At 38.9% G+C, this 27492-nt stretch overlaps 2 protein-coding genes across 12 annotated transcripts in view; both read left to right on the top strand.

Annotated features, from left to right (window-relative positions):
- pde4dip (phosphodiesterase 4D interacting protein) overlaps positions 1 to 4680 on the top strand; it is an 88067-nt gene extending 83387 nt beyond the window's left edge. For 6 of the 7 annotated variants that reach the window (XM_085437310.1, XM_085437309.1, XM_085437311.1 and 3 more), the window contains 3 exons: positions 1668 to 1714; positions 1905 to 2028; positions 2811 to 4680. In XM_085437310.1, the coding sequence (XP_085293436.1) occupies positions 1668 to 1714; positions 1905 to 2028; positions 2811 to 2959 (320 nt within the window). In that variant the 3' untranslated portion in view covers positions 2960 to 4680. The remainder of the gene's footprint in view (positions 1 to 1667; positions 1715 to 1904; positions 2029 to 2810) is intronic. The other variant, XM_085437308.1, reaches the window with a different exon arrangement.
- A 2593-nt stretch (positions 4681 to 7273) lies between these two features.
- Positions 7274 to 27492, top strand: part of mast2 (microtubule associated serine/threonine kinase 2) — a 144748-nt gene continuing 124529 nt past the window's right edge. For all 5 annotated transcript variants that reach the window (XM_085436905.1, XM_085436908.1, XM_085436907.1 and 2 more), the window contains exon 1: positions 7274 to 8096. In XM_085436905.1, coding sequence (XP_085293031.1) covers positions 8016 to 8096 — 81 coding nt within the window. In that variant the 5' untranslated portion in view covers positions 7274 to 8015. The remainder of the gene's footprint in view (positions 8097 to 27492) is intronic.

Here is a 27492-nt window from a genome sequence, read left to right as displayed (position 1 = left end):
CGGTGGTTAGCACCGTTGCCGCACAGCAAGAAGGTCCTGAGTTCAATTCCACCATCAGGCCGGGGTCTTTCTGTGTGGAGTCTGCATGTTCTCCCCGTGTTTGCGTGGGTTCCCTCCGGGTACTCCGGCTTCCTCCCACCGTCCAAAGACATGCAGCTTGTGGGGATAGGTTAATTGGATAATCCAAATTGCCACTAGGTGTGAATGTGAGTGTGAATGGTTGTCTGTCCCTGTGTGTTAGCTCTGCGACAGACTGGCGACCTGTCCAGGGTGTACCCCGCCTCTCGCCCTATGACAGCTGGGATAGGCTCCAGAGCCCCCCGCGACCCTGAAAAGGATAAGCGGAAGCGAATGGATGGATGGGATTTTCAACACAGCATTTCTAAATATACTTGGGTTTTTTTTTATAAAGCATACAAAATTTCTATTTATGCAGCACAAACTATTCCTGTCTTTCACCTATGCAGTGCTCAAAGCTTGTAAAATCAAGTTAAAACTGAGATCTATATACATGGTGTTTTCAAGAACTGGAGTGACAAGAGAGAGTTCAAAGAGAGGCACACGGTACAGAACAAGCCTGGTGGAGGTAGGAAGTGAAATTCAAAGAAAACTAGTGAGAGGTGTATCTAAAGATCCCTGAACAGCTGCCAAGATACCAGTGAATGACTTTACCCTTAAGCCCAAGGAAAACTCCAGGACAACCTGGAGAAAGATTATATATACTAGAAGCACATCCTGCTTATGATTGAAAAGGCGTACAACCCAAAAACACAATCCTTACAGTGAAACACGCAGGGGGCTGGAAACGGACTGTTTCTTATATAGTGTTTTTCTACTCCACCTGAGTACTAAAAGCACTTTACAAAACTTGCCTCATTCACACAAAGTTAGGATATTTGGCATGTACGTAGACTGAAGCAGCCAGGCATCGAACAACCAACCTTCCAATGGGTAGGTGACGTGGGAATATTGTCAGAATGTAAGAAATCATGAAGAAAGAAGCATATGTGAAGATTTTGAAAGAAAACCTCAAGCAGTCGGCAGAAAAACTCGATCTAGGTTGTCACTTTGTTTTCCAGTGAACATTATCGACTCGCCTGCACAAACTCCTGTTTTGAATATCACTGAAAACTGTGGGGTGTTGAAGACCAAGGTTAATGGCAAAAGACCATCAAATCTGGAGGAACTTGAGAAATTTGCTAAGATGATGTGTGTGAGACAACAAATGACTGTTATCCAGCAAGGGGATGCACATTTGACTATTAGCATCGAACACTTTAATAAATAATTTGGCTCCTGTGTCCAAAGTAAAATACTGTAAGCATCCATAATAAAACGAGAATGTTTGGAAAAGCTGTGTTTAAAAAAATCCTTCTCTATTTAACAGCACTTGGAAAATACTTTTAAATTGGGGATCAAACCACCAACCTTCTGATTAGTGATGATGTGCTGCACCTCCTGAGCCACAGGTGCCTCATATGGCAAGACTTTCTTGTTCATAGAGTCTGAACTGGAGCATTTACGAGAAGCCTGAGATTTTGACTCTGAGATTACTTTGTATTGTCAGTAATCATGTGTAATCATGGTCATGTGTAATGTTTTCACCGTTGTTACAGTTTGTGTCAGAAAAAGAAATGATGATGATTGTATGTTTTTGTTTTTTACAGTGTTGAGAACACGCGATGTCTTGAGAAAAGCCAAGACCAACTTACAGGTCAGTTCACTCGTTGCCTCATATTAATCCTGGTTTTGGTATCATTATCCACAATGAGTGTTGTATTCCCATAAGTAAGAACAACTAAGTGGGTGGATGATGACGTCCCTCACACTTTTGGTCATTAGAAAAAGATGTTTGTTTTCTTTACCTTTCCTCCTCTATCCTGTCTCCTACTGAGTGTCCTCAGGAGAATGAACTCAGGATTTCTTCCCTGCACCAAGCTCCTTTTCCCATTCCTCCTTCTCCTCCCTCACTCCTCTCCTCCTCTTATTCTTCCTCATCCTCATCCTCACAACTCTGGCCTGGTAAAGGTACAGTCTGGCGTGTTGGGTGGTGAAGCTGCTTGCTTTTTGATTAAGAACCTACAGTATATATCAAAAATGTTTGCATGTAGCCAGTAAAGCCACTTAAATACTACATAATCATGCAGCATGTAAGGCTGACTGAGATACTACTAAACAGGTAAACAGCATACTTGTATGTAAAAGACTAAGCAAACACTAACACGTTGCTTTCCTTGCTAATGTTCGTCTTTCTTGCTAATCATCATTTGGACAAAAACGATAACTAGAAACGTCAGTTTGCTTACTAGAAAAGCAAATAGTGCAGTGAGACCATACTGACCAGTTTAAGAATGTGGCCTCTAGTCCTTACCCAGGATTACTATTTCTTTTGATTCTGTTATCAAGTAATAAGTGCAAAGAAATGCAATGTCTGGTGGAGATGAACCAAAAATATATATTTTTAAAACAGACATTTTTAACTGCAAAAGAGATTATTGGGCTTTATATGTGGTTACTGCTATACTTACTTTTATACACATACATTTTTTATGAACTCAAATTGATATAGATGTCTAATACCACTGGCTGAGCAATAGGTTGGTTTTGCTCTGTATATGTGCATTTTGAGGGGACAAAGGAAAACTGATAAACAGCAATCAGAAGCTGATACCGGTGTTAACAAAAAGAAATAGTAAAGTTACTTACAAGTGTAACATTTTAAATTATATACAACTTACATTTAACAGGTGGTGCATAAATAAGATCCACTCCATAGAAACCTCCTGGATCTCTTGTCAACTGTCTTTCAGGTGAAATCTCAGGCGGACGCTTCTGTGAGCTCAACATGTCTCCTGGTTGGAGTGTCATGAAGCCCCAAACTTCACCCTGTAGCTCTTCCTCCTCTCCTGCCCAGGGATGGACTCACCACCAGCTCTCCCTGCAGGAAGTCTTCCTGTAGCTCAGAGTTCATCATCACTGCCATCTCCGGCTGTGTTATTTTATTATTTGTATCAATGGTATAATTTGTGCAGATGTTTGCAGGATTTTCCTGGAGGGAACTCAAAGGTTTTTTTGTTCATATGAGATAAGTCTCAGTTTGGCTGAAGCTTGTTTATGATTCATAGGTCTTTTTGCATTATTACTATTAAACCAAATTTAAATAAGAATAGAACTAAATTTAAAACAGTTTGAAAACTTTTAGATTCATCAGCAAATTAATCAGCAATTTCTGGAGGATGCCCTTGACTCACAGTTTAAAAGTGACAAATCAGGAAGGAGCTTCACCTTTGTTACTTCAGCAGGGATTTTAAAATGCAAAAAATGTGTTTAATGCCAGCAGGAAAAGGAAGAGTTAAAGAGCAAAATCCAAAGTGCTTCCTCTTAGCCTCTCTTGAGGCTCATGTTTGTAGTCAGTGTGTAGAATTACATGCATGTGGTGTGAGCGTTGTGATAAAACAAAGCCATACTCCCCAGAGGTAGTTATGTTTTAGTTTTGTCCTAATATCCTAATGAAAAAAGAACATAGAACCATCAAAAGACGTGCAGTCGGTCGTGTAGCTGGTAGATGATGTTTTTACTTTCAAGTAACACAGCAGCTTAGTGTCACTGATTCACCGTTCACCCTCCAACTTCACTTTTTCTGTTAGACATGGAAACAATCTTTCCTTTGTCTTTAGATAATTTAAAATGGGGGTCTGGCATCATCAACTTGCAGGCTTGAGAGATACATTTTAATAAATGGTCCAGAAAGGATGACAGTTCATTTTTGTAACGATTAAAAAAAACAAAAAACATAGCATCTCTTTTTTTTTTCTTCGTCAACTTCTTTTTTCTTTTTTTTTTTAAAAACAAAACTTTTTTTTCTATGTTTATTTTTTGTTTTTAGCTAAATTTGTCAGTATCTGTGTGTTTTAATGTTTTGTCACAGCGATATTTTAAAAAAGTAAACACGTCTCTGGAAGCGTTTCCTTTGGAAGAGGTTTTGTGACACTCACAGTTTATTTTATTTCATTGGCTCCTCTTGTGTTTATTATTATTATGATTGTTGTTTAGTTTGTTTTCGTGACTTTTTTCTGTTTTGTAGGTCACCTGTTTTGTTTTGTGCATGAACTGTGGCTTTACTGCCCTCTAATACTTTTACTGAAAAATGGAAATTCTGGGGTTACTGTGCAATACATAGCTCTGTGTTTCTTTGCTTTTGTTTTTAAGCTTGAGTGTTAAAGTGCCATGTCAACGGTTTTAATTCTAAAACTGAACTGATTTAAGAAAATTATTTGTTAGATGAATGCATGTGACAATCAGTATGAAGCACTTTTATTGGCCCAGGCATTTTTAGCTATCTAAATCACATAAAACAGCACTATACTGTAGGAGTGTAGTTAAGAAGCAATAAAATGAACCAAAGTAGACAACTTGCATGTTGTTAAATCAGGTTTAAAAGAGATTAAACAGTTTTGGACTGTTTTCCCTTAGAGGTCAAAGGTCAAACTTGGTTTGTTTTGTTTCTTTTAGTGTTAGAGCTGTTTTAGGAGCCACCCTTCATATATGTGCATATTAACAGTAGTATGTACATCAGAGAGAAGAGATGGTCTTTGGATGAAGGCCATTTGTATTTTTAAGACTTCTCTTTATTAAAATGTTTTGTGGTGAAGATCTTTCCAATAAAAGGGGACAAAAATATCTGTCATGTTTGTTGTTTTCTCACGTTATACTACATGTTTTTTATTTTGTTCACCTTAAGCACAGCCTTGCAAATACAGTGAGGGTTTCTTTATACTGTACACTTCATAAACCGTGTTTAATCAGCGCTCAAATGCTGTTCAAAATAAAAACAAAACAGAATAACAATAGATGTACATGTGACTTACACAAAATTACAGAATACTTTCAAGTGTCACTAGCTTTTCTCTTTTTAGATCAACAATATTAAATGCTGATTATAAGATCAACAATAAGCAAGAAAAGCTATAAAAGCAGGAAATGCAAATACAAAATGAAAGCAGAGGCATAAAAATTTAAAGATTAAAATTTTAAAACTCTTAAATTAAAAAGTGATCATACATGTTAAATTAAAGAAGACATGATGCGCAGAAAATATGAGTTGTTTCCTGTTATGTTTTGAAATTTATGAATTATTTTATACTAAAGAGTAAGGGTAAACTCACTGGCCATTTCTTTAGTTACACTGAGTTGAACTCCATATTGGCTTTGTGACAAAGATTCAACAAGGTGCTGGAAACACTCTTTGGACTTTGTTGTCTATACTGACCATAATATGGAGTTGTGGTCAACTGAATGGGAAGCTGACAAATTTGCAGGCCAGCTACACATCCATAATGCAAATATCCAATTCTACTACACCCCAAACGTGTCTCGAATGGATTAAAACGCAATGACTTGGGAGGTCATTTGAGGAAAGTGATAGTAAAGTCAGTAAAGTAAAGAACCTTTCAAGACAAAAATCACATAGTGCTTCTCAAAATATCAGAGCATTAAAAAAGAAAAATGGGAAATTATCATGATCTCGTTGTCATATTTAAAATTCAGTTTGAGGTTATTTGAATGTGTTATCCTTCTGAATGCAGCCATCAGAAGATGGGTACACTATGATCAGAGAGGGATGGATATGGTTAGCAACAATACTCAGTCAGACATTTAGAGTAAATGATGCTGACATACAGTGTGCCAAGAAAATGTCCCCCACATTACACCACCAGTCTAAACTACTGGTACAAATAGGATGGATACTGGCATGCTTTTATTTTGTTTATGCCAGATAAACTAAATGAAAGCATCTGTATGCTGCAGCAGAGTTTGAGATCCATCAGCCCAGTCAATGTTATCCTACTCAGCACAGGATTGACAGCTGGTGCGGTCTTCTGCTGCTGCACAACCTGAACTTCGGCAAGTTGTCTTGACCATGACTGTAGGACTAAATGGACTGAGTTGCTGACGTGTGACGGGCTAATTAGATCTTTGCATTAATGAAACACTGAACAGGTGTACCTGGTGAAGTTTAACAGTGAAAGATAGAATAACGCTACTGTGGGGATAAAAGAAAATCTGACTGTCATATATATGGCACAATTTACCAAAGTATTGCCATGTGGTTTAAATACAAGGATGTCAAAGTGACAAGAAAATTCCCTCTTTGGGAAAAAAGAGGATTTTATTAAACAACACGTGCGCCTAAAATACACACTAATTATTCATATTATTAGATAATAGAATATATATTGCTTAATATGTAAATGTTATATGCAGCTATATATGAAACATTAAAATATACATCACTTTATAAGCCTATCTGTTTATTTCACGGTCTCGTTAAACATACACACAGAAAACACATACGAAGCAGTTTAGTTGTTAATCAATAGGTGGCAGCAAACCACAACAAACCTCGTGGAATTGTTTCACAGCCCCAACACTACGAGGATGCAAAAGCAAGTCGGTATATGTAAAGGAATCAGTATAAGGTGTCTGATTCTGTGAGTGTGCTTTTAAATTTTAGAAAACAAAAAGTTAATTTCTTTCATGTGTCTGCATGGATTTTTTTTATAATCGTCATCATCTTTTTTTCCAAAATCAAGAAATCGTCTAGCAAGCGGAGGGTGTAGATGAGCTTGAAACCAGAGGTGTGAAGGGGATTAGGATTTCAAAATAAAACCTTTTGCACTTGCGCAAATTGCGAAAAATGACAGACATAATATAACGGCATATTGACTTCAGTATATTGCATTCAGGATAAACAAAAATATATTTTCTTCTTTTGAAATGGCAGTAGAGTATATTTGTCTTCTTTTACCACGACAGTTACCGATATCACATTGCATTGTCAGTGTTCAAATTTCACTCACATCAGGAAAATCCCAAATTATTATAATTATTATGTAAAAGAGATCAGTGGTTAGTGCCACTGGGAGCTTTGATCTCAGTGAGACTAACCTGGTTAAATTAATAAATACAATTTAATTATTATTATTATCGTTTTAAAATAAGAGAATGTTATCCCCATCTGGTTTATTTTCTATGACTACAAAGACGTCAAAGATTGAACACTCTGGGAGAGACAAAGAGGTTATCACTAATATTTATTTTTAATAGTCATTGCATTTTTATTATTTATATATTTATTTGTTTAGTAGTTAGTTAGATAGATAGGATTTGTTTTTGTTGTTTTTATTACATGTGGATTCCTGTCCTTTCTTGCATACTTTTATTTTGGTATTAATGGACCGGATGTTGTATTCCTGCTAACCTGACACCCCAGCAGTCGTGTCAGAGCCAGGAAACAAGCTGAGCTGTACCGTGTCGTTGCAGTTCAACAGCGAGGTTAACTCAGTGTTCGCAGAGATCAGCCTTTATGTGAGGATGGGCGAACACCGAGACATGATGTATGTCGCCTAAGAAGTCACCAGACAGAGACGGAAGACGTGGAGCTCTTGGGGAATCATCTGGAAGGGTGCCAGGGTGTCACGGTCTTTCTGGGCAGGTAGACGTTATCAGGCAGCCAGACTAGCCGCTCAGCTAGTGTTTCAGCGGCAAGACGCTAGCTTAAATCGGGTTGAATGAACTGTTGCCACAGACGGCACAAAAAAGCGCAGCACGGATACATTTTTTCTAGAAATATAAAGCTATCCCTGTGAAAAGCGCACACTGCCCTTTTATCGTTTTCAAGGAGACACCGGTGGCTGCTCATGCAAGAAGGCTGATTGACAGCTTGTCACAACGGGTTTTCCAGATGTGGAGTCAGCACAAGAAGTGTAGCCGGGCTCTGAGTCGGGAATGGCTGGCCGGAGCAAACTCATAGGTGGAATCGCAAGTCAACAAACTGCAACAGCAAGCCATGCATTTCAGTTTGGCGCTGAGGTGTCCCTGAAAACCACAGTAGCCGACCTGACACGTTGTTCTAGCCAGCTAAGTGAAGTTACCGAGAGGATACTGGAAACTGCACAGGCAAGCGGGTGAAGTGGTGCAATCCGGCGCGCGATAGGACTGTTCCTACAGTCAGTATGAAGAGGACGGAGAATAAAAACAAAAGGAAACTCTGCAGTATGGAGCAGCACGACAGTGGAGGAGAGGAGAAAGATGCGGTGAGTAGTAAAAGCCTTTCGATACTCCTTGCTATGTCAGGAGGACGTGTCTCGTTCCCTTGTGAGTTCATGAGCCCACAGAAATCGCTAGAAACCCCTTAAACAGCGACGTCCTTTGCTTTCGGTACCTTTATGCAAAACCATTTTTCTTAGTAGTTCTGCAATGTGGACCTTTTTCCAGAACTTTCCTAATAACTATGTTTTTTGGCTTAGATGAGTTAATATATGCCATCATAATTAGTTGCTATTGCTAGTAGTTATAAAACTGTCTGTAAGCATGTAGTCACACAGCAGTGAGGTTGTGTGAAAAATGAAGATAAGATAAGATAACCTTTATTAGTCCCACACGTGGGAAATTTGTTTTGTCACAGCAGGAAGTGGACAGTGCAAAAGTTATGACGCAAAAATTAGAATACAATAAGAATAAATACAGTACACAACTGTACAGAATAGAATAAAATAAAATACTATATACAGTAGAATAAAATAAAATAAATATACAATAAGATAAAAATAGAATACGAATGCTATATACAACTGAGTAAAAATACAACGATGCCAGAAAAGATTATTGCACTTAGTGTTATTGCACATGTGTGGATGTGTGTGTTTGTTCAGTTAAAGTCTTTGTTGTGGAGTCTGACAGCAGTGGGGAGGAAAGACCTGCGAAATCTCTCCGTCCCACACCGTGGGTGCCGCAGTCTCCCACTGAAGGAGCTGCTCAGTGCTGTCACAGTCTGCTGCATGGGGTGGGAGACGTTGTCCAACAGGGATGACAGCTTAGCCGCCGTTCTCCTGTCACTCACCACCTCCACTGGGTCCAGAGGGCATCCTATCAGTCAATATAGAATAAACAAGCAGTTATGATGTCCGTCTGTTTCATCAGCTACTACTAATGAACAGTTAATCCTCTCAGGAAATATACGCTTTCAGTAAAACATGTACACAGATGCTCTGTCCCTGCAGCTCTACATGTTTGAAAGACTCATTCCCTAATGGAGAAAAGGGACCTAATTCAGGAGCTTCACAGTTTTTGCTCAGTCAGTGTGGATGCTGGCTGTTTCCTACTATGGTAGGTTGTATACATTCTTTGGTTTGTCAGACGAAGGCATGTAGTCTGGAGTCCTGAAGAAGACTAAAGTGTGCTCTAGCAGTAAATCTGCGCTTTGTCAAAGAGTATGGATTTTGGATTTGTTGTAATTTATCAGTAAGTAGAAGTAATCCACCACCAACTAACACCAAGTTATCCATAGTGGGCTCATTACTTGGTGTTATTTGGCCTTGTGCTAATCTATTCAGTGCCCAATTTGTTCAACATGTAGTTATAATGCCAGTCTGGGATACCTGGGAAACCTAAAGCTTAAGAACAAATGCATCAGAACTGGAGGTCAGAGGGGCTTTGAGCTGTGCCATCAAACTGGTAATTTCATTTCAGGTATTTTTTATTAGTAGTATGTTTTTTTTAGTCCAGTTATTTGATATAAGTGATATTGGGGGAGGGTTCATCCCTCCCATAAAGTTATTGATTCTACATATATAAAGTCTGAAACTCTGTGCATTTGCACATTTAGAGGGTTAAGAGGCTTAAGCACAAAATAAACGACTGTCTGCCACATATATCTACTTTAACCAGTTATTAGCTGTTGGTGGAATATGCTCTTCTAGAAGCCATGCATCAGTATATTGGTTTAAAAACAGGTATAGGCCAGTATTGATTGCTATCGCAGTACCATATGTCTAAGTATTTTAATAATATTCAACTGGCTAAATGTTCAAAATGTTTTGTGAAGTCCTGAAAGATTTTACAACATTTTCCGTAAAGACTTTTTGAAGTAAGAAGTATGAGAAGCTGAGCACCGGCTATCATCCTAGCATATCTGTTATAGTAAATATTGATTTGCACCCACAATTTTACAGTCAGATTTGTTGCATGCCCCCTTTGGTGGCTACTTTACCTCACTAAACCAATAATTAAAATATTTAAGACTTTATTGATATGGGCAAGCCATTACAGAGGACATCATATTTGAGTCCGTAATAACTCATTGTTGCGTGGTAATACTGTACAGTGCAATTCCTGATAGAATTCTGTAAAAGTTTATTTTAATGCTGCTAGGAATTGAAATCACTTGCAGCTTGTGTGTAATACTGTTCAGGAGCCATACTAAGGCAGTTTTATATTTTATTTGTCTTTGTTTGTAAAAACTATAAAGATAGCCCTCTAATAAGATCCTCTGTCCAAAGATGAAGTCATCGGTGGAGCTCCAAATGTTTCCCAAAACCGGCCTAAAAGAGGAAATGTCTTCTTTGCAGGCAGTTTAGATTCAGGGGAAGGATTCGGTTTTGGGGAAGTTTGAGGGAGTGAGCTTTATATTTGTATCATGGGAAGAAAGACAGATGTTTTTTGCTGCCACAGTTTTATTTGTTCTTGTGTGAACCGTGACGAAGTGAAGGAGCAGACAGGGCGTTTTCATGTTAAGTGACTTATCTGCCTATTTGCTTACATTGTGGAAGGCTGTGAATCATGTGCTATATTACTTCATGGTTGGCTGTTCTTATTTTCTTGCAAATGTGTATAATTGGGGTTTCGGTAAGATGTGTGACAAAAACTTACTTCTGACAAAGCAAAGAGATGTCCTCGGAGAAAAGCTGCACATGCTAGAGGTCAGAGCTGTGCTTGGATTTCCGTTTTTGCTTGATGATGATTTCTACATGTTCATTTAAAAATAACAGCCAGTTGCCGTCTTGTAAAGAAAACCCACACAAATAAGTGGTTTTTATGCTTATCGTCCTTACTTTATGAGAAACAGATCATCAGATCATACAGTTGCTCCTGGAGAATCACTCGTCACTGATGTCTTCACTTACACACTGTCCTTGTTACAATAAAACCCCCACAAAATAACCAACATTTCACACAGTCAGAGGATGGATGTCATTTTCTAACTTCAGCGTGAATTTCAATATGTTGCCAGGGACAGCGGATAAACACATACAAACACCCACTGGAGTGTTGTAATGTGGGACCTGCATACTGACAGTTGGAAGAAGAATGCTTGTTTTTACGGTGGTGACTGCAAACAGTCACCACCGTAAAAACAAACAGGACATTATTACATCATGAAAGTCAGACATTCTGCAAGGTGTAATCAAACTCCTCCTTTATCTTTTAAACAAATTCAAAATAGGGTTAAATGTAAATGCCATTGAACATTGAATGTAAAAAAATGGAGAAATGGTAGCTTTCCTTTTTATAATGGATATTTTTGGAACTTTCCAACATGGTGTGAGCAGTGCTGGGCGATAAAATGATCACAATATTTTATAGAGGGGGGAAAATTTCAATGCTGATGATGAATGTAGGCTTTAATATTTGATGAGACAAACAATAATTTGGTTTCAGGCAGTATGTAAGGTTGGTGTAACGCTGGTCTTCTGAGAGAAAAAAATGACAATAACCAGGATGTCCTGATGAGTAAAGCCAAGAAGGAAAATGTATCCGCCGTTCAGGAAGAGATAATACCAAAGAAAGGTCACACATCATCAAAAGTGTGGAAGTGGTCAGTTTTCTATGATTAGACCAAGCACAGATAAAGACAGGTTGCAAGATATAGTGGCGACAGGTCCCAACAAAATCCAGTAACATGACACACTTCTTTAAAAAATATCAAAAGTATGCAAAAGAATGTGAATCTTCCAGGGCTGGAAAGCGTCGTGTTCTGGGCACGCATGAGCTTCAGCCTCGCAGTCTTGATTATTGGTCCTGAGGAAAGGGAGGGTCACAGACCATCTGCTGTGACAGACCAGAGAAGCACCTTGGTAAGGTCTTCCTTTGTCTCTCGTCAGCTTCTTCGTAGACATCAAAAACTGGATGTCAACCAATTTTCTCAAACTGAGCAATAATAAAACTGAACTGTGGTTGTGGTTCCCAGGTCACAGCCAGGAAAAGTGGCCAATCTGGACCTCTATCTCACCTTTTCCACAACTTTGGTGTCATCCTGGGCTTCCTCCACTCTCCTTACTACATATTAAATCCATCTCTAAAAGTGCCACCCAAATATGTCCAAGCTCTGGCTAGTGCTCCCTGACTCTTCAGCTGAAACCATCATTGATAGCTTCAGTACTTCCCACCTGGGCTACTGTAACATTTTCCTGCTTGGTCTGTTTATCAAAGCCTTGGACACAGTGCAGTATGTTCAGAACTCAGCTGCCGGAGTTCTTACCTAAACACATCACCCTAACACTTACGTGCTGGAGTTTGGCGATGATGACGGCTAAGCTACCAGTCGAGTTCCGTATCTCTTATCGAATCCATCTCCTCATTTACAAATCCCAACATGCTTTTGCTCCTCAGCATTTTTCTGATCTTCTCTTCTAGACCTCATGTTTTCTTCTGCATTCTGCAGATAAAGGCGTAGTCTGCACTTCTCACGCCAGTCTTTTAGGGAAAGAGGCTTCAGTGCTACTGCACCATCTCTCTGGAACAGGCTCCATCCCTGAGTATTTTCAACAGACAGTTCAAATGCCACCTGTTCACTGAGGCCTTTGAGCTCTGACTTTTGTGTAAAGCGACCTTAGATTTCTTGAAAGGGTATTTAAATATGATTTGTTTTTGTTGCAAATAATATTATTATGTTTTAAATTAATTAATAACTTTTTCCCCACAGCCAAAACATTGCAGCTATATGTGATGGAGTTCATAGCTCTCATAGATTGCAGAGAAAACATTTCTTCTTTCTCTGCTAGCTGAAAGAGAGATGAAAGGATAAGCTGTAATATCTTCTCACTTAAGACACCATGTTGTTGCTCCTTGCTTAAGCCCTGACATGATCAAGCTAATTAGGGCAGACTTGAGGTAGACTGAAATCTACAGCAGCTTAAATGTGTACTCTACAGTGTTAATAGGAGTGGCTGGGAACAGGGAGTTTTGTTATTTCACTAACTTCACTTTCACTTCATTTCTAAGCTATAAAATGCACATTGTAGCTCCTTAATTCTTTGTAATCTGTTATCTGTCCATCAGTTTGATGAAGTTTACTTTTGAAAACCATTGCACTAAACATCTAGCACTACCAACATTTTTTTTCTATCATATGACCATGTAGCTAATGTTTAGAACATTTCTTCTTCTGAGAGAATGGATTTCTTTCCATAGTGTCCAGCCCCATGCTCACTATAATGTCCATCCTTCGCTACTGATAATGCTGAAAGAAGTCAAACCGCTTCCAGCCTCATCAACTTCGTCTGTTCCTAGCTCTACATATTGTCAACGGTAACAGTAGCTGTTAACATCTCCGGTTCATTGGATGTGCTTAGGGTACTCATTAAATCTCCTCCCCTCCCTTTCACTGATACGGGAGAGTGATTTCCTTCCCAGCCTTTAACCACTTATGGGTTAGGTGCAGCTGAGGAGCCATTGAGCCAGAACGACCTTTGGGACTCCAGCTGATAGTTCTCCCTGCATTGCAGATGCCAGGGGGCAGACTGATAGAGCCCAAATGGTTTATGTGCCATTTTAGAATGCCTAGAAGCGCACTAATGGGAAGGCGCAGATGCAGTAGGATGATTGACATTAATTATAAAGCCCTCATTAACGAGAATTATGGCTGAGGTGAGCCCTATCGATGACTATACAAAAATCTCACGTATTAGTGTACAGGTTTAGTTATTGTGGTAATCTGCAATGAGTAGGAAGGAGAAATCTCAAAAAGTGACAAATGACACAAGTCAAAGCATTTGTTTGTTTCCCTTTGTTAATATTCAGTGTGTTTGTGGTTATCTGTTTACCGTTCTCAAATTATATTTTGTTAAGTCTCCTCCTTTAGATTAAACTTTGGGCTGTTAAATTGTGAAAATGCCAGCACAACACTCTTACTAGGGAAAATCCATCATCTGCTCCAGCTTAATGTCTTATAATGTTCCCCCCCCCCCGAACCTGAGTGATGTTGATCTCACACTGATCTGGACTGCACATTGCTTTGCTGTCTTTGCTATTGACCACCTCGTTTAAACTTTGCTTTTTCTATCCTGTCCCTGAAAATGGGCACAACTCTGTGCATTGAACAAAAGCCTGCATTATGCTTGCTGTTGTAGTATTTTCAAATTTGACACAATTTAATATTAAACATTGTTAAAGAGTTTTCCTTGTGGAAGTTGTTCTGTCATGTTTAGTGTTTAGGAAATTTTCAATAGAAGTTTTTAGTGTGTGAAAATTTACTAGCATTAAACCAATAAATTTGAACCTATTATGATATAACATTGCTCTTTATTAATATATAACTAACTAAGGAAAACAATGAACACTTACAGTGTTTCTCTAGGCATTTATTTTCCATTTTGAGTTGTTAATAGAAGTGAATGTATACTCAAGAGCATCAAGTCGCATTAACCTAATTCACAGGAAACGACAAATGGCTGTGCCTCCTGTAGGCACTCATTCATAACAGTCACCTCAAAGCACTAGGTAGTATAAGGTGAGCACTCCAGCAGAGAATGTCATGACATTTTTTTAAACCAACTTGGAAACCGATATTTTCTTAAGTGGAGCGATATCAAGTTGAACAAGTAACATGCTATTCAACTATCATAATTGCCCGAGTTTAGATTTTCTTCTCTATAGTTTTTTTGTGTACAATAATTGGGATCATGTGTCCATGTAAAAGCAGGCACATACATAATCATTTGTCATAACTGCCACTTAATTTGACACAATCCACCTGACAGTGAGACAAGGTACAGAGGCAGCTCGAGGGCCACCACAATAGTGGCCTTGCCAGGGAGCTAGCTAATGGAGGAAAAACAGGAGATGGAAAGGGCTTACAACTGGTAGCTTTTGAACTTTCATAGCAGAAGTGTGGAAAAATTATGAGTAACTTTAAATATTTTTTTCAACAGCTGGATGGATGAATGAGTAGGAGTCTTTTTCCCCAAAATTGTAGATAACACAGTGTTGTCCACTGAGGAGGAGAACACTCACACACACACACAGGACATCTCATTGACATAATGCTTTCCCTTGCCGCTTAGCCTAACCCTAACCATCAAAGATGAATGCCTAAACCTAACCCTTACCCTATACCTAACTATAACCTAATTGTAACCCTGACACTAACACAACATTTTGAGCCTCAAAAATGCCTTCAAACTCGTGGGGACAGGCCTGTCGTCCCCATAAGTGACTTTTGATCCCCACAAATAAGGTAGCAGGCCAATTTCTCTGTCCTCACAAAGATGTATAAACATGTACGCACGCACGCACGCACGCACGCACGCACGCACACATCAAAAAGCTAAAGTATTCTGCAGGATCTCTAAGTGAGAGAAAGAGCAGAACAGGGAAATGTGTGTATGAACTCTACCATCAACCTTCCCCGTTCTTACTCAGTGAAATGAGGTCAACCAATCAACAGCCCCAACCCCCACCTCTTGGTGTTTGACAGGTGTTTGTCGCTTGCATGACTTACATGACTTCTTTTCCTCGAAAACGAGGTTGAGGATCAGTGATTGCAGAGGAGTGTCTGCAATCACTGATTGCAGAGTGTCCTTCGCTTGCATTCAAGTGGGCGTTACAGATTTTACAGCATGCTGTGGTTTAAATCAAACAGTGTGTGTGTGGGCCATCTTGATATATGAATGTTTTTTGGAAGTGACTGAGGGTGGCCATCCCTGTTGTGATTGGGTGATATTAACCTTTGGGCCTTGGCCAGCAAGGCGATTCCAGAAAAACATCCTGCTTCCTTGCCAGCTAACTATAGGAACACAAACACAACAATGAGGTCTGAAACAATCATAAGACAAGAAGGTTTGACAGACAGTCGAATTATGTAACTGCAAAAGTTACATTTTATGTTCTGTCTTGTCAGTCAAAGTAAAGACATTTTTTATTATGCCTGTGTGCCACATTCACTGGAAAGATCTGCAAGATGTAAACTTGAACTTAGGCCCGGTTAGCTTGCAACCAATTGTTGAATTATATATACATATGGGAAATTAAAAAATGGCAGCAATCGGCTGTTTCTCCAGTCTCCAATTCACCTCCCTTAACCACAGGAAGTGGGAACATCAGTGAGTCAGTGGCATTATTCAGAGCTGCTCTGTCGGAAAAACTACAAAATGATTACAAGCATTCATATCAGCATAAATTGGACTAATTACAATCTTTACTGAAACGGCTCTGATCTCATTTTATAGCAGTGCTGATAACTCTGGTTAGGCAGTAATGAGACCTCACTGTCTGATTCCCAGACAGCGTTTGAACATTAACCTCAATTCTTTCACAATCGCTTTTGGCAAATATTATTTTCAACAGAAACAAGCTGGACTTGCTACTGAGCCCTCAGAGCAAGAACACACCCACGATTAAAGCTTTCACGTTTAAATATCAGTTTAATCCACCAAAAATTAAATTGGTGAGCTGTGAGCAGTAGCCCAGGGGATTAGTGTTCTGATAGGTCGTATCGCTACATGTCTCAGGCCTGTAAATAGTGACTCATGTGAACTGATGATCAGTCATATCAGGTGTAGAGCCCTGTGCTCTGATGCAACGTTTGCTGCTCCAGAAAACAGGCCTGTAATGGTGTAGCCATGGTGGTGAAGCTCCAGGCCCAGGTCAGTGGCTCAAAGTTTTACTGGCCCATGTATAGTTTAACTGGCCTACTATTTTTATATATTTTTTAATATCAATACAACTTAATGAGTATAAATATTTTTGCACTGGTAGGAGATTTGATGTGAATTGAGGTAAAAATAATTCCACTTTATTAAAATTGAGCTTTCAGTTTACCTCCCACTGACACTTTCCTGTTAAACATACAAGTCCTTGGCTCTCTGCTGGGTGATATTTCCAACAGAACCTCACATCAGTCCACATAAACCTAAGCTCTCTTACCTGAGGACCTTTAGTAAATTAAACATTTGCACAGCACTGGTTCTCATGATTCCTGAGTCTTATTTTACTAAACAGCATGGAGTCCTAGTCACTGAAAGAGCAAACTCGTATCTATCATAATGATAAAAATAAATCATTGAAGCATTTTTGGAACATTTTGCCATATTTCAATAAATGCTCAGTAGTTATTCTGTAGATTAGAAGTAATGCAGGTCGTTAATTTCAGTTTAACAAACTTGGGATGTTCTGTGTGAATGCAGTGCAAGAAACAGACATGCGATGGATATTTCCTTGGTAATACCAGTCCAGTGTAATAAAGCCCTGTTTGCCTGGGATTAGTTTGAGTTGAATTTAAAACTAATCCTCTGGGAATTCCATCTGTGGTCAGCTGCAGGCCTAAAATGAATCTTAATAGACTTCTACAAAGATTGGGCTACCTTTCAACAGGAACAATGTTCCTTACGTAGTCCTGCCATGGATGTTCTCCATCATATCATCTTTTGAAATTTTATTCTTCAATTAATATATCTTCATGCTCCGCAGCCAGACATGCTCTTTGACATATGTGGACAAAATGCTGTCTAACTTCCATTTAAAATTGCCAACACCACCCTCTTGTGCACATGAAAACACTGAAATATGGAAGCTAGTTTTTGATGGAATTTGTAGTTTACAAATTAGAAATGGCAGATTTGGGATTAAGATCACTGACCACCGCAGTCGTAGCAACATACCAAAGTCCCCAAGTAATCCTGGTCCCTTGTAAATAGAAGGGTAGTTGCTGCATTGCAAAAATTCCTAGTGCCATTGTTATTAATTATTTCTTGCACTAATATATGATACAGTGATTTTTAAAAGATTCAAACATTGTAAATATTACAGCCAAATCTGAGATTCATTAACTGTGTCGTCATACCTTTACTATTTATTGTCCATTAGTTATGTTGCCATGTCATTTGATACATTTAGTTCAGAGTGCCAGATGTGCTTTTCAAATTGTAATTAAATTGCTCATTTTTTGGCTATGATCCACTCTGATGATGAGTCTGGTGATCGTCTTGTCGTGACATGCATCAGCACAATAACATGTTGGCTTCCGTTAAAAAGGCTGTTTTGCATGCAGTATACTTCCTAATCTGTACTGTCCTTTGCATCCCATGTTTGTGCTGCAGAAAGATGATGGTAAACTTTTATTAGTGCCAGAGCATCAAAAACCTGGCAGCCCTGCACAATTCGTGTTGCTTTTATTAGTAGAGTGATCGCATAAAAAGTCTGCCAGCTGACAAAGCATCAACTCGTGTGTGGCAATGACCCAAGTAAATGCAGCTTCTGAATGGTTCAGTATTCTGAGAGATCACTGCTTCCATGAATCTCCTGCTGCTCAAGAAAACTGCAGCCCAAATCTGATGCAGTATGCTTTCTTATGGTGCCACATGTGCATGAACACACATGTTGCAAAAATGGGCGTATGCGCACACATACCCATATACCCACATACCCACATTACACATATGTGTTTTTTCTTTTATTTGTAAGTGATTTGCAACTGTATTATATTGAAAGATCTAAATGTTGGCTCAGCCTCCGTGTAGGAAGGTATGAAACGTTAGGGCTGAGATCAGGGCTACTTGATAAGACACACACTACTCAGCAGCTGTGAGACCCCTCCTTATTTCCCCTGCTGCATTTTGCATACAGGCAGGTTTTGTCACTTACTGTGAGAGGAAAACATCTTTTGACCAGTATGTTGACAATTTTCCCGATGCCTTTCTTGCTCATTGTGTTTGACATTTCTGCGCTAATATAATAAGCAATTACTTTGTTGATTTTAGTGCGTCTTTGTGAGGTTTTTTTTGATACCTTGGTTTCTGGTGGTGTACAGGCTTGTCTCACATTCATAAACTATATTTGATTAACTATATCAGCCACTATACAGTTTTTCTTCATGCGTTCATCATATACTGTAGCTAATTATGTGTTTTCAGGTGTTTGAATAATCTAAAAATTATCTGTAGCATATGACTGTAGTCAAGTACATTCAGGAATCTTTTGCTCCCTAAACCAACAGAATAGACCGTATGCCTATGGTAATTATACTAATGCCTAATGGAAATAATGTAGTATGCTAGCTTTGTACTACGAAGCCTGAGAGACTCTGATTGTTCTTTGACTTGCCATTACTCCTTAAATGATAAAGATGGATCTTATTCATTGCACTTAGCTTTTGTTCTTCTCAGTGGCCTACATACGATAAACATTATGATAAAAACATGTCTCATTGATCTCAACATTATCTCATCATTCACACAGCAAAGTTATTTATTTATTTTATTTGCTGGGACAAATCCCGTTCAGGTTTAGGTACACCTCAATAAATCAAATCATGACTTGAGGATTTCCTGTGCTGTACGCAGAGACTTAATGTTTCCAGGGATAAAATTTTGTGTAATCCTCTGATTTTTGCAAATTAAACGTTGAATTAACGAGCTGGAACTTGGCTCGCTCTGGTCCAAACTGCAGCACTGACTGTGCATCTTTCTGCCATTTTGGGGATCATTTCTCACTCTGTCTGTTTTCATGGCTCAGAGCTTCTTAGTTGCCAAAAGCTGTGGTGTTTTTCAAGTTTTACAACAGAGGTTATTGTGTATTTCTGCACATATTTCATATGCAGTTTTCTATCTTTTTCAGTCAAGTGGCCACATTACAAGAACACATTTATATAGACACAATGGAATCGCATGGCCGGAGTAAAATTTTCAAAAGTCAGTCATGTTTTTGGGAAAATTATTATTTTTTTATGTTGTCAAATCTTAAAGTCAGCATAGTTGTGGTTCATGCAACAAAATAAGATTTTTCCACATACTTTTTGTATAATTACAGAAAATCAAATAAACTTCAGTATGATTATCTCCAAAAATGCAACCCAAAGAAGCCAAATGTTAATGTCAGGCTATAAAACATGATCCAGTAATAATACTGTCAGTTTATGTGGAGAGAGCAGAGATCCTTTGATAATGTCAGTTACATCCATTCATTTTCAAACTGAGCTTCAACGACGGGTGGAGACTCGAGACCAGGTGTCTCCACATAACACACACCCCTCACATCTGAACACACATGATTGCACACGCATTATTTTGTGTCTTTCAGCTGCTGGATGAGAGCCAGACATTTAATGAGCTTTATCTGTGTGGCAGAGGCGAGCAGCTATATGAAAAGCTATTTAATATCTCAAACCACTCTATTGTTTCTGGCTGGCTGGTGTGAATTGTAATGGAAGTTGTTGTTGTGTGTTTTGTGTTAGGCTCTTCACCAAGTACTTTTTATTCTTTAGTAAGATTTTCCAGCAAAATAACGAAAAAATTAGAAATAAGATCACGAAATAAACTTTTAATCTATAAAAACATGATGTCACATTGTCAATGTGTTGAGTCAAGAGTCTGAGCTCACCCGTTGTGTCTTATATCTGATAGTGAGACAACAGGGAATACTTTCATTGTGTTCAAAATCATTATCCGTGATCATCGCTTGGCCAAATAATCAAATAACCGATCATTTTCCCCCAAACTGAAACACGCTCATGAATCTGTGTTTGTATGACTAAAGAAAGGTTTGATTCCAGCGCTGTTGAGCTTTTCCTCCCACAAATAATTTTCTCAGTGCGCACAGAAGAGGATGAGGAGGTGAGATGTGACATTTTCCTTTGTGACATTTTCTGAATGCACCCCACTGCTCGCAAAGAAACCTCCCCCTTCTAACATTTTCACTGCTTATTCCTGTCTCCTCTCACTGTAGCCAACAATGTGGCTGCATCCAAACTGCTCCACCTACTAATGAAGAGATCCACAGCAACCATCTTATTATCTGGCCTGTGGTTCAACAGTGGGTTATTTACTTCATGTCCCCCAGCGCGACTGAGCAGGCCAGTGAAGGTCACCTCACACTAGGAGAGGGAGGCAGGCTGGAGATGACCTGCTGAGCCTGACCTCAGATTAAAGCACACCTCATCTATCATGCTTTCTTTCTTTGTTTTCGTAGTTTTTTGTTACCACCCTAATCTCATGGTATGTCATAGTGTTATGGTGTTGGTTTAAAATGCACGCCTTCCTCTTTTGGAGTTTTGTTTTATTGCATCCTGATAGTTGTATCAAGTATTGTACAATTAAAGGTTACTGTCAGCTACTCTGACCTCATATTAACTTCACACCCAGGTCACATGGCTGCAATCCAGAGATTTTACTCACTTCTCCCAGGGTGACACATCATCTTTTACAAAAACAGCTTTGCATTAGATTCATTTAACAGTGACGTGGTTCTGATATATCTGATATACCCATGGAGCTTGTGGCTTTCATTCCTCCAGTGTCGTTCCAGACATTTGGTGAGTTATTCCCATGGTGCACTGGACTTTCTTTTAGTTTTTGTGCTTCAAACCTGTAAACTTGTGACTATGCCCACTTAAAAATATTGTCAAACAATCTATTTGCTGAGTTGTGAGCAGCAAAAACTAGAGTGTGGCACTTCTTACTGTTACATTTGATCTGTATTTGAGCTGTTCCTGACAGTTGTATGTTGGATGCTAAAAGATGGCGATCATTTGAAGTTTCTTTCATCCTTTGTCAAACTTCATATAATAGTTTATCACGTTTACTGGATAGATAACAGAATATATTCAAATATCTCCACATTGACTTAGTGAGACAGCGCAGATGTGGAACATTTGTGGGTGTTTTTTGGATACTCTTCTTCTTCTTCTCTTTCTTTTCCTCCTCATTCTTTGTTCCTGATCACACTGTTTATTTGGGTGGGCAAGTATGACCTCATGGTGACCAGACAGTGGAGTTACTTGTCTGTTTGGCTGGCTGTACGCAGACAATGGACACATCTTCACACTGATTTTAAAGTTTAGTAGTGACTCAACAGAGTCCTGGAACATGTTGAAAAGCTTGTAGCTGGGTTTATAGTTTACAGGTGACCTGGCTTCCTGTGATGTGATTACTGCTGTACCAAGCGCACCTTACAACACAAAATAGCAGCGAGATGAGAGTTAGTCTTGGAGCGTTTCAGCAGTCATCGAATCAGTTTGAAGACTGTTCAAGTTTAAGTGATAAACAATTGAAAACATAGAAGGAAAATCTGATGCTGTAGCAGCTGGAAAAATACCTCTTAACTTTTGATCCTTTATCTTGCTTCATGCTAGTTAGTTCTTCTGCTGCTGGTGTGTACCATAGTAAAGGCCTGAAAAGTGCTTTCAATCTGCATATTTCCTGAATGGCTAACAACTTGTAATTTACAAGTCATTGGCTATTGGGGGCTTGCAGTGAACACTAGTCTAATTTTTATATTCTACATTTTCTGTTAATATATTTGCGCTGATACAGACTTTTGGATGCGCTGTTCTACAGTCCAGCCTTCCTATTGTTCCCCAGACGTAATCTTTTTCAGCATTTTAGAATAATTTCAATTCTTTTATTCAGTTACTACTATTAATAATAGTTGGTATAAAGTGGCTTAAGTATTCAGATTTAAGCATTTTATCTTTTTTTTTTAAATGCCTTGAGCAGCGATGGGTGAACGACGTGAATGTTTTATCTATATTAGAAGTACAGAGCCAGTTTACAGAAGTGTCAAATGCTGGATCTGACCCATATTTTAGGATTTGATTGTTTTTGAGAAATAAGATACTGTCGAGTCATACAAAAGAAGGAAGTTCTGACAAGTTTATTGATGCTTTGATGGGCAGGACTGTACTCTGTGTCCTGTGATTGGGTTTTCTGTGTTTCCCTATCTCTCCCTGTCTCTTTCTGAGTATTTCTGAAAAGTCCAAACCCGTGTGGAAAGTACAGTTTGTGCTCTATGAGGTGTGGGCGTTGTCTGCAGTGCAAGAGGAATGTGTGGTGAGGTCGTTTTCTTTAGTCCAGTGTCTGCAGTTCTGTTAGAGAATGAACCTGCAGCCAATTCACAGGTTGTAATATGGTCATTTGTTACTGCGTTGCCACTGTTGCCATGGACAACAGCACCCAGAGGCAGAGATGATGGGCTCTTACTGATTAACCATGAACCCCTGTTCCTCTGTACAGATAGCGGTCTCACTGGGAACAGTTTTTGGTTCCAAGTCACTGTTTGAAAAACAAATTTTTTTTTCCATATCATTTACTGGTGGGGCTCACCAGCTTTTAAACACAAAATGCTGTTTGTGAGCCTTTATATGTTACTTAAAGAAATTTGAAGGAACATTGAGCCCACGTAAAGTGTCAGTGAGATGATGTGGTTGCTTATGTTGAAGTAAATGAGCATGAAGTTCGTGATGCCTGGAGCTGTTATTTTGTGGCAACACAAAAAAATCAGAATAGATTTTCCTGACAGGTTTCTTGCGTGTCAGGATCTCAATGAGTTTTTTCCTCTTTAATTACAGTAAGTCTTGTGATTTTGGTATTTCTGCTCATTTAATTTTTGTTCTCCGTGGTGTTATATGTGGGACTGAGGATTGTCATTTGGAATTTTATGACTTGTTTTTGGCGTTAGAGCTTTGCATGTGGACAAACAGTTTTCCACAAACCACAGCTGAGGATAGGCAGCAGCTGTCCTGGCTCACTACACCCTCTCTGCATTGCCTGTTTCGGCCTCCATCATTCACATCCATCTGTCTGACTATTTTCCTCTTTCCTGTTATTGCTTTCTTCCTGGCTTTTCATTTCTGCACTCATTCTTCTGGCTCAAATGCAGCTAGAATACATCAACCTTGTATTAACTCTGATTAATAGCTTTGTATTTACACACAAATGCATGTGTATACACACACTGAGCTCTTATGGGGACACTCCTGCCTCTTCACCCACTGACAGAGGGGAAGTATATATGATGCAACGTTATCCTGTTCAGACAGAATTTGTTGTTGCACAATTTCATGATGCAACATACTGAATGATCTTAGCTGGCTTACTGACCTGTCTTTTAATGCTGGTTCAAATATGTTTATGGTAGCAACTAAACATCATTATTACAACAAAGGACCGGAGGATTAATTGTATTGTAATCTCAATGGCTTTAAACAATTATGAAAATGTAACTGAGATAATAGGGAAACAATATCACTTTTTTGCACACATTTTGTCTGTGGATAAATCTCATATCCCGATACAAGTCGGTTCTTATCTGATAACAATATATATATATCACACTATAGTGCATTTTCTATAAATTCAGCGAATAGTTTATATAGTTGCCACATCAAAAGTACTATCTATTTTCTACATATAAATGAAATAATTGAAAATGAAGTAAATACAGGCCTTGCATTGCGTTATGTTACATGAGCGCTTCCCTGAGGCCTCTGGGTATCATTCCTGCTCCTGTATGGCCTTCGGGAAACTAGCGTGTCTGCAACCGTCGACTGCAGAGCATCCAGTCTCGGATCAACTGCACCGTCTAACTCTTACAGGGATGCGTTGTTCGGCTCGTCAACATATCTGTTGTAGCAGTATTGTATGCTGCGTTGCAGATACTTTGGCCAAATACTGGTGATATAAATGAAGCAACTCAACCCGTGTGAAGTATTTTCGGCTGGGCGTTCTGTACCTGAAGTTGTGTGTTTTGACCAACGCGTGAAACCAGATATTTAAAGAAAGTTAATAAATGGCTGCTACTATCTTAATGAGTCTTTATTATACGGCGTTTCCACAGAGAAAAGCCTGTTCTGACGTTTGGCTTTGTGGTTTATTTTGAGCACTTGACGTCTCTTTTTGCTTCTCATTCATAAACTCTCTCCATGCTCTTTCACATGATTCTTGCTTAGGTGGTAGAAGAAGTTTGTTGTGTCTGTGACTGTGGTGGGGAGCTGTTTACTGCAAATTTTAAAAGTACAGTTTTCTGCTCCGTGTCAGACTTTTCAGAACCGAATAATGTCCACGCTACAGAGGTAGCCGCTCGTTGAGGAATGAGCTCGTCCATTTGTTTTGACTGGTTGCTCTGCGGTGCCGTGGCAACTGTTGCAAACCGTCATCAAAAGCAATGAAAAATGTTGCAGTGAACGGTGTGGTACTGAGATCACCTGACACAAAATGTGAATGGGGGTTGAAATGTTTGTTAAGTGATGCTCGTTCACAGTGGATGAAGATTTACTCCTCGCTTAACCATATATCTTCCTGGTCCTAAATATGAACACTGGCATCATTCAAAGTCACTCCAAAAATGTAAAATCTTTCAAGTATTTTACCAGACCACCTCTTTGTTATGAAATAAAGATCTAAGCACATAAAAGCAGAGTTAAAAAAAAAGAAATTTAAATCTTTTAGTTTTTAACATGTCGTATGTAACATTATACTAAAAATTAGAGATACCCAAAAATCTAAAGTGAGCTTGTTGACCATTAAACTAGACTTAAAAAAGCCATTCATATAACATCAGTTATTTGAATCTTCTTGTATTTTCTGCCTACATGTGTGTGCCACATGTCTATAGTAAACGTGATCTTCTATTGGCAAGGAAAGCTTAACAACTAAAAATGAAGGGAATAATAGAAAAAACTTGCTGGCCTGTTAAATCCTGTTTGACTGTTGACTGCAGCGCACTTGTACTTCTGCTGTGGTGAGCCTGAACACCCACAAATGTTGGATGCTATGGCAGTTTCCCCACTAAACAAAACATTAACAGCTAGAAACGTGCTGTTTAACCCTTCACTCTGCACGCTGCTCTGTGCTGTGTTCTTGCATCGGCAGCATTTCACTTGCAAGTGCTTGTGGTAATTTTGCAGCATTTCCTTAGTTCATTGAACAGTTAAGGCACCCTGATCATGTTTTGGATCTGTCGGTGTCTTTTGCTGTCAGAGAAGTCATGTAAAAGATTGCATCATTATTCATGTTATTAGTAATAATAATAATCTATATTTTCATGTATTTGTTTATGTTTTGCTGTGTGGGTGTAAGATTCAGTGAAGTCACAAGGCTGCGGTTGAGCTGCTCCACTGGGGACAGTTCCACTTACTTAACTCGTGTGATGCACGCACCACTGTAACAAGTTTTTTTTTCTCTCTCTAAATGATAGAGGGATCATCATCCGCGAGCTAAGCTGGGAGCTTGTTTTCAGGCCCACTTGATGACAGATGTGATGGATTGTGGTCTGGTGTATGTTACATTAAAGTGTGGCTTAGAGCTCTGTGGGACATGACAAAAGATTAATGTCGACCCAAATGCAGTGAAGCAGGAGCATGAGTTTGGAGGGAGCTGTGAGCTGGAGAAGGAAGAGAGAAGAGAGGAAAGGAGAAGAAGGTTGTGAAAAACTGGTTTTACTTCCTTCTTATGGTTATGGGTCTATTGTTTGTTGAATTACGTTAGGATTTGTTATTCTTAATTGGTTTTAAACTTTTTAAAATCTCTTTCTGAAAGCTTTTCTGAGTGTTCATGTGTGTTTTAACCTTCTTTGTGGTGTAAACATATATTAATTTGGTGCTTTTTAAGAACTAAACTCTAATACCATACACATCACTGGATTTCAAAGGTCTCAAGATGCAACAGTGGCCCTCTCCTTATCTTCTTTGGTTCTTACTCCCAAACTGTTATCCTGAAATACAAGTTACCATGTACCTATGCAGAACTGTACATTAAGCTTTAGAAAAGGGCCTCATTTATCACAGATGGGTGCTTTGAATTCTGAATAGAAGTTCTCAAAACAAAAATACAAAAATAGTCTTTTTATAGCAGATACCATTAGAATACCAAAATCAGTTTCTTACGTAATTTTGTCAAGTGAGTAAATGTTCCTGTCCTCCAACCTTCTGTCCCTACCAGCTGACTAATAGGTAATGTCACTTAAGCCCTTTTTTTTGTTGCTGTCGTTTTCATATTTCATACATTCATTCATAAACTTGCTGAATGTACTTACAGAGCTGTGTTACATGCATAATGCACCATTGGTAGTGACCACTGCAGAATGCTTTGTTCATCAACGTTTTGTGTTCAAAGAGGAACAGGTGGCAAAGTCAACGACATGCCAAAAACTCCATGTCCTGGAGTGGCTACTGGAGTCTGGCTCCAAAAAGTCAATCCCTATAGACACCTATGTTAAAATGTAAAAACCTTACAGCAGTAAAAACATGTTTACAGCATGAAACAAGCAAACAAAAAAGCTTTGGGTTCTATGGATACCTTTGTCCTTTGTAACAGCTTCACAGTCAGTCCATTTATACAGTATCTGTTAACTTGTTCATCCAGACTTTGTTAAGGCTTGAAGGTAGAGGTGTGGCTGATTTGATTGACAGCTCCATTCTAGGTCTCACCTTCAGTGTTTCAAGTCACTGAATTGGCACACTTGAACTGTCCGTGCCTTTGGTGCATTTTTATTGGAATTAAGTGTCAAATAATACACAGACTGGCCAAGAAATTTTAGCATGTTATTAATCATTTTCTTGATGCTAGTTAGCACTGATGTGCATTTCTGAACCTGTACAGTTTGTGGATGTAGCACCAAGCTAACTTTGCACCCCACCATCAGGAGTAGCATCACTGTAAATAA

Source organism: Copadichromis virginalis, linkage group LG17, assembly GCF_057382275.1.
Source record: "Copadichromis virginalis isolate Kocher_CV1m ecotype Utaka linkage group LG17, C_Virginalis_male_GT1.1, whole genome shotgun sequence".
Taxonomy (NCBI): Eukaryota; Metazoa; Chordata; class Actinopteri; order Cichliformes; family Cichlidae; genus Copadichromis; species Copadichromis virginalis.
Note: the sequence above shows the minus strand (reverse complement) of the source record. Positions and strands in the feature narration are given on the sequence as shown.